Raw genomic sequence first — 21,740 nt, forward strand, 5'->3', positions numbered from 1 at the left:
ATTTTACATTATATAACCTGGATTGTGCTCATGTGCCATTAATATATATATATATATATATATATATATATATATATATATATATATATATATATATATATATATATATATATATATATATATATATATATTGCTTGTTTTGAGAAAGGAATAGCAAGTTTATTATAAATTGTAATAATTACTATGATGTTGCAATCATGACAGAAAACATTTTTTGCTTATCAACTAGCTTTAACCCTTTACCTCATAGAGCATAGTGACAAAGTGCAGCTCGCTATAAATAGAACACATGTTTCCTAGTCGACCGCATACGCATAGTCTGCCTGTGAACGGTTAAGCAATGTAGTGTATGTTATGTTTAACAGCAATTTTAACAATTTTACATTTTTGGTACACATCTATTATATGTGGAACAATTTAAGAGTAAAGTTTCATTGTTATAGCTGTGTAATTATTTATCACGGAAGAATTTGTTATGTGCTTTAAAATCTGGAGAGAACTCGTTCATCGTCATGTCAGTGAGGCAATGTGACCAACCGTAGCTGCCATTTCTCATACTCGAAATTTACAAGTTTTTCGTCTGTGTCTACATCACTAAGTCATCTAAATTTAATAATTTATAAAAACTAATTGCAGCCTATATCAATATCAGAGCCTTTGCCTAGGTTATTGAATCTTTCATAGTTGTGATTCTAATCATGAAAACTTCATAAGTACTGAATGAAATCCGCGACCGCCATTTTGGAGAGTGGAGATTACGACCCACTTACTTTAAATAGCAGATATCAACCAGTACATAAACAGTGACCACGTGATCTGATGTAATTGTCATTCGCAGAAATGAATGTAGTATCTGATAAGGGGTTTTCCCCGAAGGTGGTGCTACGAAAACCAGCTTAAAATGGCTGATGTTTACAGCTGACGTCAAAAGGCGCTTCCATGGGACTTTTGTAAAAGCGTCAAAAGTCGCTTTGATGCGACTTTTGTAGAGGTGTCCAAAGATGGTTGTATGAGGTAAAGGGTTAATGAGTCTTCAAGAAAACAGTAAATAAACAATAAATAAATAGAACAATTTTACAATGATATGGGTCATTTTACATGTATGATGTCTTGTATCAAATCTATATGTATTCAGTGAAGATTAATAATTTTATAAAAATAAACTTATCAAAAGTAATTCACCCAAAGTACTAAAAGTACAATTCAGCATGATTTACCAAAGAAGAACTGTCTAATTCTTGTATGAATTTACTCTTATGTGCATTCTATATTTATTTTCAGAACATACAGACATATAGCATATCGGCGTTTTGTCACATGGATTTGGGATCGACTAAGCAGACATAGCCGTAAAGTTCTTACATCCTGTGTTGTTCCAGAAATCAGAGAATCTTTTTCCTCATAGGAATATGTTGGCTTCATATATGCTACACCATAAAAATTCTACGATTTCAAAAGCGTGATTTGTGCTTTTTGATGAGTTCATCTTTTGAAAATGGTTTATATGATGCTATGAGTGATGGTGGATACTAAGATGCCCCTTTCATGAACATGTATGCTTTTGTGTATGTAGGCAAGTCCTGCCTGAAGTCCAGCAATGCCTGCAATGTAACCGTAAAGAATAAAAATGCACCAAGATATGAACTCACTGAACTTTTTTAATTTTGAACTATTATATTTTCCTAATGATAGAATAACCTGTGTCCCAACATAATGAACTTTAATAAAATTTATTCCATGAACTATAAATGTATTTAATTATTTTATTTATATTTCAGATTTTACTAGAGATTACTTTATTTCTTCTAATTACTTGTAGTGCCTGATTATCCAGTAAGCACACTAAGCACATGCTTAAGGCACCAGCCCAACAGGGGCACCAGAAAAAATTCAAATTAAGTGTTGATGATGAAATCAATGAATTATATATGACCATTTCGATCTCCATGTATTTTGATTTACTTTTCTTTTTAGCTTTTGATAGTGTTTTTTTAGTTTCACATTTTGTGGGTGGGGGATACCATAATATTTTCAGTGCTTACAACGCCTTAATCCAGCACTGATTACATGTTTACACTGGACATTACATTTATACATTAAAATTGGCTATTGTCAATCTACAATTGACATCTGCCATCCTCAAGAAATTGTGACAGCAGCTTATACACAATGACTTTGGTATAAAAAAGGAGAATAAAGCACATAACAGATATGCCACCAACATATTTAGTCAAAATCTTACCAAAGGTTGGGTATACTTTGCAGGGCTTTACAACAGCCTCCATCCCTTTCTTGCTTTTTGGATAAACAACTCTCCACCACTCCTGGCCAGTCTTGGTCACTACATGGGCATTGTTTGAATTTTCGATATAGTGCAGGGCAGCTAGACGCAACCTGAAGAAATAAAAGCAGCAAAAAAACAAACCCGATCAGAATAAAATGGTCAGTGATTCTTGCTACTTACTGAGCTGTTTTTACAATTAGGGTAGGAAGGTAGAGTTTTTTCAATTTAGTTTTTAAACATCATATATACAATACAATGATTAATATCTGATATATTAAGCATTTTGAAGTACTGGGAAAAACTGGCTCAGTTTCATGCAATAATCAATTTCTGCAACAGTTTTTATTTTATCACCATGGGGGAAAGAAAGTGCTTTGACCAGCTGACCGGTAACACATGTTCTCATTTTTGCCTATTCTGATTGCATACTAGTTACCTTGCAAGCATGGATCCAAAAAAGTGTGTGCTCTTGGGAGCATAGTGATTCACAACATTGTGGAACACATCTAAGCCATAAGTTTGATGTATAGGTGATAGCTCCTGGATGTCTCGGATGTATGTGAGGACTGCAAACGACTTTATCCACAAGTTTGTATGCCCTGGATCCTAATCAAGAGAAATGACTGTGTAAATGAACAAGTTTATCAGTCTGTGCTTACATGTTTGATTAAATCAAAGGTGTATTGTGATTTAAGCTCTTTAGAATAAGCCCACAATATAAATAGCAGTGGGTTTCCCAACCATATATATATATATATATATATATATATATATATATATATATATATATATATATATAGACATACATACACACACACACACACACACAAATCTCTGATTAGAAAAAAATCTTGATAAAATTATGGCCAAATCTCATTCTCTGTTTGGTTATACTTCACGTGTGCAAACAGCTAGTATCAGTAACTGGATATTGAAATAGAGCAATGTAAGCATATGTATAGTTTTCTATTCACATTCTAATTGTAAACATACCATCCTTCAACCACTGTCTTTCTTCCAAAATGTTCGCACTTGCAGAAGATGGTAGAATGGTCCTTGTACTTGTTTGTGATGTGGTTCATCAGTGATTCCCATTTGGCAACTTTAAGTTTACCATTGTCCTTCAAAAGAAGCTGCAACCCAGTAGGCATGGTTCACTGTAGACTTGATCCACAGTTGGATCAATTCACCATTCTTCTTTGTAACAGCTGTCTCCAGCTTCTTGGAGATGCCTGAAAATGAAAAAGCATGCATTCAAACAAAGGCATAATTTTGCATGAGAAAAGCATCCGTAAGAAAATTACAATGTTTTCAATTAAATTCAATTTAATTATTACAACACATGTCTATATATGTACCTTTTGCCAAGTGCCATACATCAAAATAGTGTTTCATATCCGCTTGCTCCTCTCTCATATATTTCTGCACCATTCTATGCCGATCTGTAACAAGGGCTTTAATGGTCAATCCATGATCATTAATAATGTGATTCAATCCTCTCTTCAGAAGTTCAATCTCCATATGTGTGGACCTTTTAACTTCGTTGCTCTTAAATAGAAAGAAAATGCACAATTTGTATAGTTGATTACACATTCAAGGATACAAAAGGCAGGTGGCATTGGCTAGCCTTTGCAGGTATTAAAATTTGCTGAGCAGTCTAAATATGTATCGCTGACAATTTCAAAACAACAAGTCTAGTTCCCAGTAACCTAACAATCACTTATGCTAACATTTAATTGATCTAATGCATTATCTTGAGGTAGTTCAACTTGATAAAATTTGATACAGCTATGTTATCAAAGTATAGACTATAATACAAAAGTATAATATACTGGTAAAACTTAACCAACCAACCCAATCCACATTTTGTGCTAGCTATACACAATTGAAATTTGGTATACCAGTGGAGTAACCAATGTTACTAAGACCTTGACAATTCAGCAGTTCTACTTAAAGTTAAATGCTGTCTTTTTGCCTCCCTCTTTCGTGTGCCAATTTAAAAGTTGTATACATTATCATAATGACATTCACATAACGCTCTAATTACAACCATATATTGTACTTGTACTAGCTGGATGTCAAGTACTTTGTTGGCCTCCAAATCCAGCAAAGTATAAGCCCCATATTTGGCTGAAAACCCAGGGGAATCGCAATGAGCATCACCTCCACATATTATTTGCTTTCCAGTCCACTCTTCAGTTAAGGCAGCTTGTTGTTTCTCCCATACCACTTTCAACTGCAGGTACAATATAAGATTATTGTAACTTTATAAATGTACGCTTACAGAAACTTTGCATATTCATTCCCTCAAATAGGAGCAAAGCTTTTGCACAATTGATACCTGAGAAAACTATTGCTCCTGCAGTAAACATATTACTCCATGGCATTCTTCCATAACAGGGCTGACTTTTCCATTCTGAAATGTGCCCATTGACACAAACTGAATTTGTTGTGATCATTGTTCCTTGAGAAAATTTCAAAAAAGTCTGGGAGGGCAAACAACATGATCTACACACACTCGTCAATTCTGCCAAAGCAGACTCAGACACCAGAAACTGTTGCTGATCTTCTGGTTTTGCATCTTTATCAAGCTTATAGTTCATGTGCATATCTTCAAAGTCACTGTTATCATCACTGTCCTCTCCATCATCAGTATCTGAATGTGGTTCATATTCTGAATCATGGTGTGTATCAGGGTCAGTGTCGTCCTCACTGCTTGGTTTAGTTTCATTATGTGAATCATGGTATGTATCAGGGTCAGTGTCATCCTCACTACTTGGTTCAGTTTCATTATCTGAATCATGGTGTGTATCAGGGTCAGTGTCATCCTCACTGCTTGGTTTAGTTTCATTATCTGAATCATGGTGTGTATCAGGGTCAGTGTCATCCTCACTGCTTGGTTCAGTTTCATTATCTGAATCATGGTGTGTATCAGGGTCAGTGTCATCCTCACTACTTGGTTCAGTTTCATTATCTGAATCATGGTGTGTATCAGGGTCAGTGTCGTCCTCACTGCTTGGTTCAGTTTCATTATCTGAATCATATGTATCAGGGTCAATGTCATCCTCACTACTTGGTTTAGTTTCATTATCTGAATCATGGTGTGTATCAGGGTCAGTGTCATCCTCACTGCTTGGTTCAGTTTCATTATCTGAATCATGGTGTGTATCAGGGTCAGTGTCATTCTCGCTGCTTGGTTCAGTTTCATTATCTGAATCATGGTATGTATCAGGGTCAATGTCATCCTCACTACTTGGTTTAGTTTCATTATCTGAATCATGGTATGTATCAGGGTCAGTGTCATCCTCACTGCTTGGTTCAGTTTCATTATCTGAATCATGGTATGTATCAGGGTCAATGTCATCCTCACTACTTGGTTTAGTTTCATTATCTGAATCGTATGTATCAGGGTCAGTGTCATCCTCACTGCTTGGTTCAGTTTCATTATCTGAATCATGGTATGTATCAGGGTCAGTGTCATCCTCACTGCTTGGTTCAGTTTCATTATCTGAATCATATGTATCAGGGTCAATGTCATCCTCACTACTTGGTTTAGTTTCATTATCTGAATCATGGTATGTATCAGGGTCAATGTCGTCCTCACTGCTTGGTTTAGTTTCATTATCTGAATCATGGTATGTATCTGGGTCAATGTCATTCTCACTGCTTGGTTCAGTTTCATTATCTGAATCATGGTGTGTATCAGGGTCAATGTCATCCTCACTGCTTGGTTCAGTTTCATTATCTGAATCATATGTATCAGGGTCAGTGTCATCCTCACTGCTTGGTTTAGTTTCATTATCTGAATCATGGTATGTATCTGGGTCAATGTCATTCTCACTGCTTGGTTCAGTTTCATTATCTGAATCATATGTATCAGGGTCAGTGTCATCCTCACTGCTTGGTTTAGTTTCATTATCTGAATCATGGTATGTATCTGGGTCAATGTCATTCTCACTGCTTGGTTCAGTTTCATTATCTGAATCATATGTATCAGGGTCAATGTCATCCTCACTGCTTGGTTTAGTTTCATTATCTGAATCGTGGTGTGTATCAGGGTCAATGTCATCCTCACTGCTTGGTTCAGTTTCATTATCTGAATCATATGTATCAGGGTCAATGTCATCCTCACTGCTTGGTTTAGTTTCATTATCTGAATCGTGGTGTGTATCAGGGTCAATGTCATCCTCACTGCTTGGTTCAGTTTCATTATCTGAATCATGGTATGTATCAGGGTCAATGTCATCCTCACTGCTTGGTTCAGTTTCATTATCTGAATCATATGTATCAGGGTCAGTGTCATCCTCACTGCTTGGTTCAGTTTCATTATCTGAATTGTGTGTATCAGGGTCAATGTCATCCTCACTGCTTGGTTCAGTTTCATTATCTGAATCATGGTATGTATCAGGGTCAATGTCATCCTCACTACTTGGTTTAGTTTCATTATCTGAATCGTATGTATCAGGGTCAGTGTCATCCTCACTGCTTGGTTTAGTTTCATTATCTGAATCGTGGTGTGTATCAGGGTCAATGTCATCCACACTGCTTGGTTCATTTTCATTATCTGAATCATGGTATGTATCAGGTCAATGTCATCCTCACTGCTTGGTTTAGTTTCATTATCTGGATTGTGGTGTGTATCAGAGTCAATGTCATTCTCACTGCTTGGTTTAGTTTCATTATCTGAATCATGGTATGTATCAGGGTCAATGTCATCCTCACTACTTGGTTTAGTTTCATTATCTGAATCATGGTATGTATCAGGGTCAATGTCATCCTCACTACTTGGTTTAGTTTCATTATCTGGATCATGGTGTGTATCAGGGTCAGTGTCATCCTCACTGCTTGGTTCAGTTTCATTATCTGAATCGTGGTGTGTATCAGGGTCAATGTCATCCTCACTGCTTGGTTCAGTTTCATTATCTGAATCATGGTATGTATCAGGGTCAAGTCATTCTCACTGCTTGGTTTAGTTTCATTATCTGAATCGTATGTATCAGGGTCAATGTCGTCCTCACTGCTTGGTTCAGTTTCATTATCTGAATTATGGTATGTATCTGGGTCAATGTCATTCTCATTGCTTGGTTTAGTTTCATTATCTGAATCATATGTATCAGGGTCAGTGTCGTCCTCACTGCGTGGTTCAGGTTCATTATCTGAATCCTCTGTTGGTTTTAGGAGCTCACACTGAATTGCTATTGATCTTGTTGCAGCTCGAACCTGAATTCTGCGAGTCCTTCTGGTGGGATCTAATTTAGCCTAAACTTTCACACTCCGTTTTCTTTTTTGTTGTTGGCCTGAGGACTTGGTGTGAAAGCTGGTATACCTCTACCACAGCACATGCACTTGCAGGAGTATCAAGCACATAATTTGCATTGTAACTTTGCATTGCTTGATGCAGAACCTGAAGAAAAACAAACAAACCCAAAACAAGTATTATTGACAAGAAAACGCATTTTTGTAGTATCGATGTAGTATCTTTGAAACATTTGAGTAGTCACATGGCAACACCTGATTCATTAAATTTATGGCCACACAAAAGGGGAAAAGGAAGTGGGGGGGACACAAAGAAGTTTATCCCGTGTCATATCCTAAGGCTCATATTTCTCAGGTTATAGTGAAAAACACATGAAATTATGCATTCCACTCTATTTTAAATACATAATACTGTTACTCTAACGTTAGCATCATAAACAACTCTTTCCGAGATAAATATGTTCCAGGAATATATAGTGTATGCAACAATTCAATCTCCACAGCACATGGGGTGTGGGTGTGATGTGTTCATGCTGGAGAATCACGAGAATCTGAGTTGAATAAAGCTCTATTTTATGCAGATATTATTGTTAAATACCTCATTTACATTATGGACACTAGAGTGCACACAACATATTTATTTACCTCTGCATTCCGCCGTTTGTGATAGGCTCCTCTTACTCGCTGTGGTTTGACAGTTGTGGTGCTGCTGCCATTCGGATCTGTTGGTAGATCTTCCCCCAGGCCTAGGGTTAGAATGACGTCTGTCCTGCTGTCGGTTTCAGTCTTGCCCTGGTATTTAAATATCCCAATTCTGCATGTCTTTCTGGTTCAACTTCATACTGATCTTTTGAAAAATGAAGGCTGCAAAGTCTATGAGTTACGGGCTCAAAGTTCTCACGGCGACAGTAATGGATCCAAGCCTTTCGTCAGATTTTGTCTTTTGGAAATCGGAAAAAATTACCAGTCGAATTGTTCTTGCATCCAAATGCTGCACAGTGGGGCATTTTGAAGATTCTTGGAAAAATAAACTCTAATACAAACACTAATAAGCTGCCTACTCTCAGGCACAATGAATCAACAGGATACTGAGTAATGGCTGCACAAGATCCTGTGACGTCACGTTAATTCAGCCTCATTCCTACTCAACAAATATGCATATCAGAATGCTCGCGCAATTCGTTCCCTATAATGTACTGTAAATCATTTTTGGGGTAACTGAGTTGCCCCAAACTATTATTTAATTTATCTTGGACAACAAATGAGTAATATGCCCACAACTTTAATTGTATGTTCCCTATTCCTTTAACTGAAGTTTACCAAATTTGACAGGAAGCTTTCTATCTTGAATGCCTTTCAAATTTATACAGTGATACTAATCTACCATTGAGTAGACTCAAAGGTTTGCATGAACATTTAACCAGCCTTTTATTGCTACAGCTTCATTGATATATAAATTTGTTTCAGGATATGGCTTAGAATCGGATCTGAGGATGATTATGAAGACTTTCCCCAGTATGCTGGAACCCCTGCAGAACTTAAAGAGAGTCACTAATCTGGAAGTCCTGGCCAAACAGGTAAGGTCATGTGGAATTTAGACTGTATCTGGTCTATTCTGTTCTCAGATTTAATATGGAAATGATTTTATGATTGGTATTAGTTTAAAAGAATCAGAGTATCCTTTTAACCTAACTGGCCTCTTTTAGGGTTGTCTTTCCTTGATACTGGTTAAAAGCCCTTGCAAAATTTGTTGGAAACCATATATTGAAGTTTGAAGATAAAAATTCTTTTAGTTTCTATCAATAACATCTTCAGTTGCAATTAATCATACCAATTTTGAACAATACCTACACGATTTGAATTTTAGCCAGGGAGATAACCACCTTCAGATATTTGAGGCAAGGGAGACAATCTTTCACAGCTGCAATAAGCTTTATTTTTATCCAGGTTCTGGACAGAGGTGATGAATTATTTCTGGATGAAGATGAGGATAATGATAAAGTGACACCAACTCCTGCTGAGGAGGAAGAAGATAATGATTCGGCCATAAGTGTTGGCTTTTCAAAGCCAGCTGTGAAGGGACTGAGTGAACTAGTGAGGCGCTGTTTTGGCAAGCCACTTAGTAAGAAGGAACAGATGTCAGACTGGGAGAAACGACCACTAAGACAATCTCAGATTATCTATGCAGGTATGTCAGCCAGTCTTATTTCTATAAATATGAAAAAATTTAATACAGAAGACATTTTATTTCAAAGATGATATCATTTGTAGTACCTAAATATTTGGACAAAAAAAGACTTGGATTGATGGACAAGTGTACAAATTAACTATCAGATGATAACATACTGTAGTACTTATGTTGTTGTTGTGGGGTTTAATGCCATTTTTTAGCACACAATAGGCCATGCATGGCAGCCAGTATTAATGGTGGAGGAAGAACCCGGGAAAACCCCAGGAAGAACCACCAACCCACAAGAAGCTACTGGCAAGCTTTCTCGCATACCCACATTAGGCGAATCCTAGACTTGAACCCACACAGACAGAGATGAGATGGCAGTGATCCGTAATGAAGAGCGTTTTAGACCACTCGGCCACTTGGGGCCCCTACTGTAGTACTTAATAAGACTGACAAAATAGGACTTGAATTGACAAGTGTACAATTTAACACATTAACCCCTAGCGACGACTTAACATGGCAGAAGGTAGTAGCCTACGGCCGAGCTCTGTAGCGTCATGGTCATGCATGATACACTAAAGTGGGTGGTATTATAGAAAGGTAGATAGATGTAGCTTTATAATGATACCAAATAATCTGGAATATCTTGTTGCACTACAAAATACAGATTTTAAAAAACTCATTTTTTGGACCCAACTTTTTTCTACCCAAAATTTGCCTGTGGTCGGAATCCAATTTTGTGTCCGGATTTTAGTCTTTTTTGTCTTAGATCTAAGGCAAACCGGTATGAACTGCAAACAGACAGATGAGCCTTTGCAAAAAGTAGGATAAGATTGGCATTTGGAATAAAGTGTGGTCTCCATACAAAAATAATGGCTCCATTTAGCAAAAAAATATTTAAAAAAATAAAATAAAATCTCCAACTTTTACCCTTCTGTTCATGTGCCAGTCAAATAGCCTATGAAAAATGATGTTTCTAACACAACTAGGCAGTATGTTTTTGAAAGATGATTGGAGGTTTGGTATTTTCAAGTCTATTCAGAAATAGCTTTAAAAATGTTTTCTACTCGATTTTCAGGCGAAAATGACAAAAAGCTCCAGGGGTTAATGTGTTAACCATGAGTTCCGAAATTATTAACAATAGTCATTTTATTTCTTCACCTTGTCCACAAAACATTTTTAAGGTGGACAAAGATAATGGACACCTGCTGATGCTATTTTTGTATGTTTATACATGAAACATTTTTTAAAAACAAAATGAGGAACAAAACTCTTTTGACATGTTTAATAATTTAAATCTTTCAAAACTTGAATTGTATATCATATAAAAGTTGTAAGAAGTTTAGATCTGAAAAATTCAGTGAAATTACATAAATTGATATAACAGTTTCTCCCCCCTCCCAATTAACAAACTAATATGACTAAGAACAAAGTAATGGAATGGTTTTATATGCTTTCTGAAAACATATCAGTTTTTGATAATTTTAAATTGAACAAAAATGTTCGTACACCAATTACATTTTTTAAAGCTGACAAAAATTAAAACATTAAAGTTGGAATTAAAATTAAGGCATGTTTTACCCATACTCAGAAATGGGTGTCTGAATAGATGGCCTGTCAGACAGTGAAGTTGATTTGACTACACATCTGATTGTATGGATTAACTGATTGTGTTGTTAATAGGTGAAATATAATCCACTGACATGCTCCACAACTAGTGATGGTCATGTGTGATATACCCAAAGATTTGATACAGAAATTCACATTAATGTGGATCAGTTTGTGTGATATAAAGTTTTAAATATGTATGCAACTTATTATCTTTGTTTTTCCTTTTCCAGTAAGATAAACTGGGTTGACACTTATTTGTGATAAAGCAGTCAACATATTAGACAGGCAAGTGTTTGTTGTCTTATTGTTTTTCAGTGCAGATTTCCCCATGATTATCTCTCTTTTTGACAGAGTTAAGTCTTTCTACCTAAAGTATTATTCCAAATACTGGTGCTCTGTAAAGAAATTCCTGAACCAGTCTGATTTGGCTCATTTACATATTTGGGCAGTCATCACCATATTTGGTGTTGTAATGTTGGAATTGCTCCAAGACTTTTTGAAAGAAAATATGATTTATCTTTAAGATTATAAGAGGTAGGATAATATGTTGTGTGGAAATGATGATAACCATCGACCTCTAGAATTTTATTCTGGACACTTAAATCTACCTTTGTTAGCTCAACTGGTCATAGACCAGAAGAACATATGGAATGGACTGTTTTCTCTCATCTTTCCATCCATTAGCACCAGATTGTTATTGCTGCTGCTCCTAAATTACTTGGAGGATTGCAATTACACACACATTTTCCCCAAAGTTTAGTCCGTCTTAAATGGTGCCACTCAGATATATAAATGTGGCTACCATAGTGACCATCTTGAAAATTTTGTTATTCCAACTCCTGGACAGATGGTCATAGCAACATGGGGTTTTCGCTAAAAGTCTTCTTATGATGTTTTATTGGGCCCAAATGAAATGGTGCTGACCTGACCTCTGATGAAAACCTTGGTGTTGCTTTTCCATGATGGATGATCATATCAGCATCAGGATTTCACCAGAAGTCTTATGATGTCCAGTCAGTCTGTAATGAAATAATGCCAATCTGACTCCCAGTGTCAGTGCCAATGCAGCCATCTTTAAAAGCTTGTTCTTGCTTTTCCTCCTAAACAAAAAGTCACATTGCTGATGGTTTTTACCAGAAGACTACTTACAGTGACCAAAGTACCAATCTTACATCTTGAAAATCATATTATGGCTACTCCTGATTGGATGGATGGTCATATTGACTTGGGGGTTTTCACCAAAAGACTTCTTTATACCTAGTTGGGCCTAAACAAAAATGATGCTGGTCTGACTTCCAACATGGCTGACATTATAGCATAGCTTGTCCTAAACAGAAAGTCATATCAGCTTTGGGTTTCCATCAGAAGACATGGTGTATAGTTGGTCTTAAATGAAAATGATGCTGATCTGACATCCAGTTTTATTGGCGGACAGAAATAAAAATCAGTTAAACGTTTCTGTCAGCCAATAAAGTGTCTTCAAATTCCTGTTATTGCTATTTCTGCTGAATGGTTGGCCATATTGACAGGAGGTTTTCATCAAAAGATTTCTTATCATACCTAATTGGTCCTTAATGAAAATGGGACAGATCTTAGATCTAACACTATGATGACTATCTTTAAAAAAAATGTATGGCTACTTCTCCATGATAGATGGTCAGATTGATATAAGGTTTTCATCCAAAGACTTATTATGATGTCTAGCTTGTCATATATGAAAATGGTACCAAACTTTTATCCAATATGGCTACCATGGTGTCCATATTGAAAATCTTGTTATTGCTCAAGAACATCAATGTTTTCAACACTCTTGGATTAATGGAAATTGTATTCAAGCTGTGGAGTGTCAATCCCTTTGAGGGACTCTTGTCTCTTCCTTGTATTTTGCACTGGAAATAAATGCAGCAGTAATTTTGCTAAAGATTTCATCTTCCCTGTGTTTTTAATTTATAATCATCAGCCATGTGTTATGATTTGTGTCGGAGCTAATCAAAATCATTAAATATTTTCTTATGCTGCTGCAGCAAGAAGTGCACTCTGTTAAGTAATCCAGCTTTTGGTGCACTTGATTTTCAATCATTCCAAAATTAACTATTATCATCTATTATCTTTATTTTCTGCAGTATATGTATGTGTCCTATGTATGTGCTGTATGTGTGTGCCCAATGGGCACTGTAAAAGCAACTAGCTTGCACAAAAATGAACAGTAAGGGTCAGCAATGCAGTGACATAACCTAAAATGAACACAATTATACTTTTAGCTCTGGACGCTTACGTCCTGCTAGAGGTGTATAACCAGCTGTGCAGCCTAGCCCGTCAGGAGAAACTGACCGAACTTGACCTTGAGCCTCTTATCTCCATGAAGTGGTTCAAACCCAGCAAAAATGAGAAAAGGAGAGCCAGGGCCAGAGGGGAGAAATGTCCACAGAAGAATAAACAGTTGGTGAGATATAGCAAGTTTACTCACATCAAAAGCAATTTTTCCATTGAATATAGCCTCTGATCAAGTTAAGTTTTTTTGAAATTAGATCCAATACCTCTTGAATCCAGCCCTGAATTTGTGTCTTTCACATCTATGTCCTATAGACAAAGGGAAGAAACCACTCCGGTGGCCTAGTGGTTAGAGCGTCTGCCTTGGATGCGGGAGGTCATGGGTTCTATCCCTGGCCGAGTCATTCCAAAGACTTACAAATATGGTACTAACAGCTGCCTCGCTTGGCACTCAGCATTAAGAGCTTATTGTTAGGACTGGTTGGCCTTGTGTCTGGATAATGTAACTGGGTAGGACATCATGCTATATGTCTGCAGCATGATGCCCCAGTGCTAAACATCACTATAAACTGTCATACTGCAGACATCGTAGCGATATGACTGAAATTTTTTTAAAGCTATGTTAAAAATCCAAATCACACACACACAAACACACACACACAAAGGGAAGAAACTCGACATCCCTTTACCACCACTAGGTGGCTATGCATGAATTGGATGCTTACCGGTTTAAACATTTGATACAGTATGATTAATATATTTTCTTTCATTGATTGATAAATGTGCGATAGTTTAGCAGTTTGTGGACTTCATTTCTGACCTTGTACGCCAGCATGTTATCTTTGATGTTCTTGGTTGTTTTACACTGATTGAATTTTTCTGTCAAATGGATTACCTGATTGTATTACTGTTAAGAAGCTACACTCTGTTACTTTCATATAGTAAATCAAAATTTTGATAAACCAGGCGTATAAAGCATTTGAATTTTTCCTGGTGAATTTATTCATATATAATTCCAATTGTTATGAATGGACTGAATTTTCTACTATCTCACTGGATATAAAGATCATGTGATACTGATTTTTTTTTTATACATGTCACATGTTTTGAGACCATCAGTTGTGCTACATTTATATTAGGAAATCTTTATCCTTCTTGTAAGGAATCCATGGGTACCGATGATAGAGGTTGGATGCTCATGCATTGCCTACTCCTTTTACCTATTCTCCGTACATGAATTTGATTGGGGAATGCATTTGACTGAGAAGGTAAATTATTTAGTAAATTCTCTTAGAATACTTATTTAATCAGAAAGTCCAGTAGGTCCAATTTACAAATCAGTCCATATTCATCTGTATATGATGATGATCTGTTAACAAAAACTCTTTTTCTCCTGGTCACCTGTTTGTCATTAGATAAAGGTTTGTCTGTATTTCAAATAGTGGTATACATTCACATGTGAGTTTAGAAATAGGAGTTGTCAGAAGTTAATGAGAGAAAATTATACACTGTACCAGTGCATAAAGTGAAAAATATATGATGTGCTAGTGTATAAAGTATAAAATATATACTGTACTAGTGTATAAGGTACAGTTATGTACTGTACTAGTGAATAAATTACAAAATATATACTGTATTAGTGCATAAAGAGCAAATTATATACTGGTGTATAAAGTATAAATTTTATACTATACTAGTGTATAAAGTATGCAGTATATACTTTAGCAGTGAATAAATAAAAAGATATATTGTATTAATATTATACACTGTACTAGTGCATAAAATACAAAATTATATAGTGTACATGTATATAAAGTACAAATTATATACTGTACTAAATCATGATTATAAGTGGACATTAGAAATCTTTAAAAAAAAAACTAAAAAGACTGAAGAAAACCTAACTAAATAATATAAACCTCAAAAAATTTAAAAAATGGTGTACCATAAAGTAGATATTATATACTGTAATGGTGTATAAAGTACAAATTATGAACTGTACTAGTTTATAAAGTATAAATTATATACCGCACTAAGGTATAAAATATAAATTCTATACTGTACTAGTGTATAGAATACAAATTATGAAGTGTACTAGTGTGTAAAGTACAGCTTATATATTGTACTAGTGTATTAAGTATAACATATGAAGTGCACTAGTGTGTAAAGTACAAATTATGAAGTGCACTAATGTGTAAAGTACAAATTATGAAGTGCACTAGTGTGTAAAGTACAGATTATTTAGGGGGCCCCGTGTGGCCGAGTGGTCTAAAGCACTCTTCGTTACGGATCACTGCCATCTCACCTCTGTCTGCGTCGGTTCGAGTCTAAGATTCAGCCAATGTGGGTTTGTGAGAAAGCTCGCCAGTAGCTTCTCGTGGGTCGGTGGTTCTTTCCGGGGTTTTCCCGGGTTCTTCCTCCACCATTAATACTGGCCGCCATATATAGCCTAATGTGTGCTGAAAAATGGCGTTAAACCCCACAACAACAACAACAACAACAGATTATTTAGTGTACTAGTGTATAAAGTACAGATCATATAGTGCACTGGTGTATAAAGTACATATTATATAGTGTACTAGTGCATAAAGTACAGATTATATAGTGTACTAGTGTATAAAGTACAGATTATATACCATACTAATGTATAAAGTATAAATTATATACTGTACTAGTGTATAAAGTACAAATTATATAATGTACTAGTGTATAAGGTACAAATTATATACTGTACTAGTGTATAAAGTACAAATTATATCGTGTACTAGTGTATAAAGTACAGATTCTATAATGTACTGGTTTATAAAGGTCAGACTATATAATGTACTAGTGTATAAGGTACAAATTATATAGTGTACTAGTGTATAAAGTACAGATTATATAGTGTACTAGTGTATAAAGGTCTGACTATATAATGTACTAGTGTATAAAGTAAAGATTATATACTGTACAAGGGTATAATGTATAAAATATATGCTGCATATTATACACAGACAAAAAGCATTATCTTTTCTTTCAGTCCTACTTGTCTTTGGTCGGAATATTAACTTTTTCTTTCATTGTTTGAGAAAGAGTTCATAAATAATGAATAAAGTCGGCATAAAGATGTGTTGGACAATCCTAATCTCTTTCAGGGAAAGGGCTTGAATTATTTGGTAGTGGAAATGGATAAGGATTAATTGATAAAAATGTAGAAATGCTGCTGCTTTCTTGTTGATTTTTTTCAAGATTGTTCAGTATTCTAGAAACTTTTTTAAGATGAAACTCAATAAACTCCACCTGCAGTATTCCTGAAACTATTAGGACACAAAGAAACTCAATAAACTCCACCTGCAATTTTCCTGAAACTATTAGGACATAAAGAAACTCAATAAACTCCACCTGCAATATTCCTGAAACTATTAAGATACAAGAAACTTTTGATATCTCAAAGTTTTTTCTTAGAACGGAATGAAATTTTAACTTTGAAATTTGAACCTGATCCTTGGCTTGTTTAAAAAGTATGGAGATTACTGGGTTATGACCATTGAATATAATATTTTCAGCCAAAGAAGCCTGTCCCTCAGACTGGGCCCCCAATCTCCCCAAACGAGTTGCGAGTGGTAGTGGATACCATGCTAAATGGACTTGGGCGACAGTTACGGAGCTGTGGTGTTGATGTAAACATACTTGATCCATACGCAGAACATGAAAAAGCCATACAGGTTTTAAAATCTTTAAAGATACTCCATAATATTCTTTACACCATGAATTTATTCAAATTTATGTGCATATAATTTTTTGTAACGAATACAAAATGTAAACATTCTTATGTGTAATTAATCATAATTACTTGATCCAGTCAAACATATAAAGAAGTACATGAAAATGATACCATTAAATATAAATATTTTGTGTTCTCTTTGGTCAGTGGAAGTCATATGACTATCCAGTATAATCCTGCATCATACAACTACTTGCCTAATACAATTACTTGCCTAATACACAAGGGCAAAAATCATATAACATGGATTCATAGTGTCACACACATCTCTGATGGTATATTGTAAATGAATGAAACAGATTTGGACACAAAACCAATCAGGTAACTCATCACATTGATTCATGTTGGAATTAAGAAAGTTGACAAAATAAAACGTACATTATATTATGTCCATCATTATCAAAGATCATTGAATTTGAAAAACGATTTCAGAATATCAGAAGTAGTATACAAAATGCAGAAAAATGATTTGCTGAACAAGAATGATACTTCCAGTTTACTTGCAAATGTAAGGTCTTGGATGGGGATACATGTTTGTACCAATGTTGCACATTGTGTGTACACAATCTTTGATCCTTTGTCTCCCATATCCTGACCCTGTGTGCCCCTTTGGGTGTCAGAAAGAATCGAAAATAGGCCTACAACATTTCATTAGTGGATGTCCATCCATGTCTCTGTTGGTGCTAGCAATGCCCAAAGTCATGAAAAGTGATAAAAACTTTAAGTTGGCATAATTGGACCCTTCATCGTATTAAGGGATTGAATAATGTATAATAAACATGAAAGTTTTTTTGTAGATAAGGCGCACTTACCAAAATATAATGACTGGACAAATAATCCAGATCTAAGAAGGTAGTAAGAAACACACACAGTTATTACATACATCCACTCCGACACTCATCATTTAGAAATGAGTCGGTAACAAGCTAAATACTGGAAATGCATTGAAATAAACCAACATTGACAAAGCATTCTTGTTCTTTGTTCTCGTTAAAATATTTCATGAAATCGCCAGAATATATCCCAATATCAGATCTTTCAAATATTAATGATGTTATCTTAGATCATATTAGCTAAACTTGTTACCACTCTGGTGGTCATATTTCTGACCTGGTTTTTATCAAACTTGGAATGGATGCTTATATTATCAAGATCTTGGATCATGATGACCAATTATGATCTGTGCATGACCATGATCAATGCATATTTAAGAAGTGATCTTTTATGTGATTGGCTGAGCTTAACACCACTCTGGAAGCCATTAATCTGATCCCATTTTGATCAAAATTGGAATGTAGGCTTATTTTTTTGAAGATCTTGGGCAGTTTTGATGATCCTGCATCAGATTGGCCGACCTTGTTGCCACTCTTTAAACCATATTTTTTATTTGTTTGGTTTATTACTATCAAGATCTGGATGACTTCAGTTATGAACAAAAGACTGCATATTAATTATTAATATAAAACGTTTGGGATATAATTTTCATAAGAAGTGTTCTTGCAATACCACTTAAGCCTGCTTAGTGAAATGGTCAACTGCTATATGAGTGATACGAGACCCACATGGGCCTCTTGTGGATGAATTGGCATAAAACTTGGTAAATATTATTGTCATAAGTATGTATCAAGAAACACCTTGCTCCCAAAGTATCTTAATTCAGATTGTGGAGTTGATTTTGGAATCTTTGTTGATCTTGGTGAAACTAAGTGCATATTATATTCATCACCTAAAGATGGACAAATCTTGCTTGTGTGATTTTTGTAAGAGTTATGACCCTTCTTGACTTAAGCTGGTTGCAGTGGGTCACAGAATATTGTGAATGCAGTTTTTGTAGTTTTTATAGGATTGCTTTGCACATGTTATGATCATTTGTACCCTTGGGGTGTATTTACATGAGTAAATTGATCACTATTCCTCCAGATTGTTTTTGGTGACGTTCAAAGAAAATTATTATAGGTATAATATGGACTTTGTGTTCAGTTTTTGTATATTCTTAATAAATACCTTTTTTATGGTTGACACACAGGGCAATGTATCTAATGAAGCATACTTTATTCACATATAAAATGTGTAACTGCTTTTTTCAGATCTGTCTAAAAGAAGGAAGGATCATCTTAACAAGTGGTACTCCTTATGAGATGGTAAGTATTGAAGAAAGTATATTTTTTATCAGATTCGTTTGCTTCCTAAAGCTTATATTGTTCACTATACTGGGATGCTGGATTCTGATACATGAAAGGACAGTGGAGCTCCATAGATAACTGCAACCTTCTGGATATTTCATGCCAGTAGGAATTATTTTCAAATTTAATTGGAAATATTAAGATATATGTGTAAATTAAACTACTTAAAAGAAAGGTATTTAAAAAGTTCTTATTATTAAATGCCAGTTTTGTGTTCACTTTTTGGTATGTTGTGAATACATTGTTACACCGTACAGTTTTGTATTCACTTTTTGGTATGTTGTGAATACATTGTTACACCGTACAGTTTTGTATTCAGTTTTTGGTATGTTGTGCATACACTGTTACACTGTACAGTTTGTATTTACTTTTGGTATATTGTGAATACACTGTAGAAGTGCACTTTTAGCCAGATTGTAGTCTTTTAATTTGTTTGGTCCCACAGCAAATCTTCGATATTGGTATTTAAATCAGGGCTGTATAGAGGAAATGGCAAAGTTTGTATACTGTCTGCCTGCAAGAAGTCTGTAATGATGGCAGATTTATGTGTAGGTATGTTGTCATGTAGTAGATGGATACCTTGAGTATTGATATTTGGTAGCGTTCATCAGCCTTTGCTGCCAACTCTTTGGATGCATAAAAATGTCCAGTGACACTAGCAGAGTCAGCACAGGCACCTGGACGACCGGGCCTTTTGCATAAAAAAACATAATGTGTATAATACTCTCTTGACGGTCTGAGTAAAACTATTTATGATGCTCACTAATTTTCACCTATCCATCCTTTATTGTTTTCTCCACGCAGGTTCAAAAAGTGTAGATCAATGTTTCATCACCTGTGACAATCATATTCAAACGTCTCTGGTTACTTCTATTTGGTGAGTTGGCAATTTAAGCCTAAGTATGTTTTAGATTAACTGTCAACAAATGCAGGACCCTTCTTGCACAAACTTTCCTGAGGTTCAAAGGATTCTTCAGTGTATTAGAAAAAGCTGATGCCTGTGATATTAGAAATATAGCAACAGGTATAGTATTACTAATATTAAATATAGAATTTTGATGTGTTTGTGTGTGTGTGTGGGGGGGGTAAACTAATTTTAATGATGTAATACTTACCTGTTGCTATTGCCAGGTTCCCTCCTCCTGCACTGCATTTATGTTGCACTAAGTTAGGCTGCTCCCTAGGAAAAAAATGCAGAGAGGTATGCATGGGCAACATGTCTGTGGGGTGTCTATAACAGGATGAAGCTGGGTTGGGAGTGGATTTTACAAAGATGCAAAAACCAATTTTGTGAATGAAATGTTTATTTATAATGTAATTGAATGATGAAGGAATCTGACGACAAACTCTCACACATGAAGTCCAGCAATAGATTCAGTTGAGTTATGTGCTCAGAGTTTAACAATCAGTATAAGCAAATGTTATTATTCCTAAATGGAAATAATCAGAAAATCAAATAAATGAGCAATCAGAAGAGAAATGGAATTTATAAACAAATATGATTGATATATGAATTACTTTGATGATCAATTTATAGAATTTATAAACAGATATTATCAATGTATGATTCTACAGCCCAAAGTGATCAATGAATTTATGCACAAATATGAATCTACCACCAAGGGTGATAATTGGATAAAATTTATACAGTAATTTAAACAATGTTTGGTTCACCCATGAGATGTATATATTATTGATTTTCACTCATATAGAAATATTGAAATTTTGATAGTAATATTGAATAATATTATTTTAAAAATGGAACATATATGTGTCTTGTTTTGTCTAATAGCAATCACGGTGTATTTTTTGTTCCACAGCTCTTGTTGAATTGTCAAGGAGCAACCACACCTGGCCTGCTCCCCAGAGTCTGCTTAAGGATTCCTCAGGGACCTCCTTATTCCCAGCAGACCTGTTGGTCCTGAATTGTTGGTCATACACTGCAAGTAAACCATTGACCACATCATCTGGGTTGCATGAAATCCCAGAGAGTTCTGACTCCCCTTGAAAAGGCAGCAAGTTTGCTTCCCTAACGTGGACAAAATTTGTCATATTGTGACCTTACAGACATTACTGTTGGTTGTAAGGACCCTGGTTATAGCCAAATCTACAACCAGGGAGCTTGCGGTAATTGGATTTCTCACTGCAGGCACTTTCTGCATGCATCAGGGGGTTAACTGAACTCAGTGTTTTGAA

General features: G+C 35.4%; 1 protein-coding gene across 3 annotated transcripts in view; it reads left to right on the forward strand.

Annotated features, from left to right (window-relative positions):
• The window catches only part of LOC149778674 (exonuclease mut-7 homolog), a 74,710-nt gene that overhangs the window by 47,436 nt on the left and 5,534 nt on the right, over positions 1-21,740 (forward strand). For all 3 annotated transcript variants that reach the window (XM_089939476.1, XM_089939477.1, XM_089939478.1), the window contains 5 exons: positions 9,008-9,117; positions 9,488-9,728; positions 13,589-13,770; positions 17,144-17,302; positions 19,449-19,502. In XM_089939476.1, coding sequence (XP_089795602.1) covers positions 9,008-9,117; positions 9,488-9,728; positions 13,589-13,770; positions 17,144-17,302; positions 19,449-19,502 — 746 coding nt within the window. The remainder of the gene's footprint in view (positions 1-9,007; positions 9,118-9,487; positions 9,729-13,588; positions 13,771-17,143; positions 17,303-19,448; positions 19,503-21,740) is intronic.

This window comes from Sinohyriopsis cumingii, chromosome 17 (assembly GCF_028554795.1).
Source record: "Sinohyriopsis cumingii isolate HCF-2022 chromosome 17, ASM2855479v2, whole genome shotgun sequence".
In the NCBI taxonomy this organism is placed as follows: Eukaryota; Metazoa; Mollusca; class Bivalvia; order Unionida; family Unionidae; genus Sinohyriopsis; species Sinohyriopsis cumingii.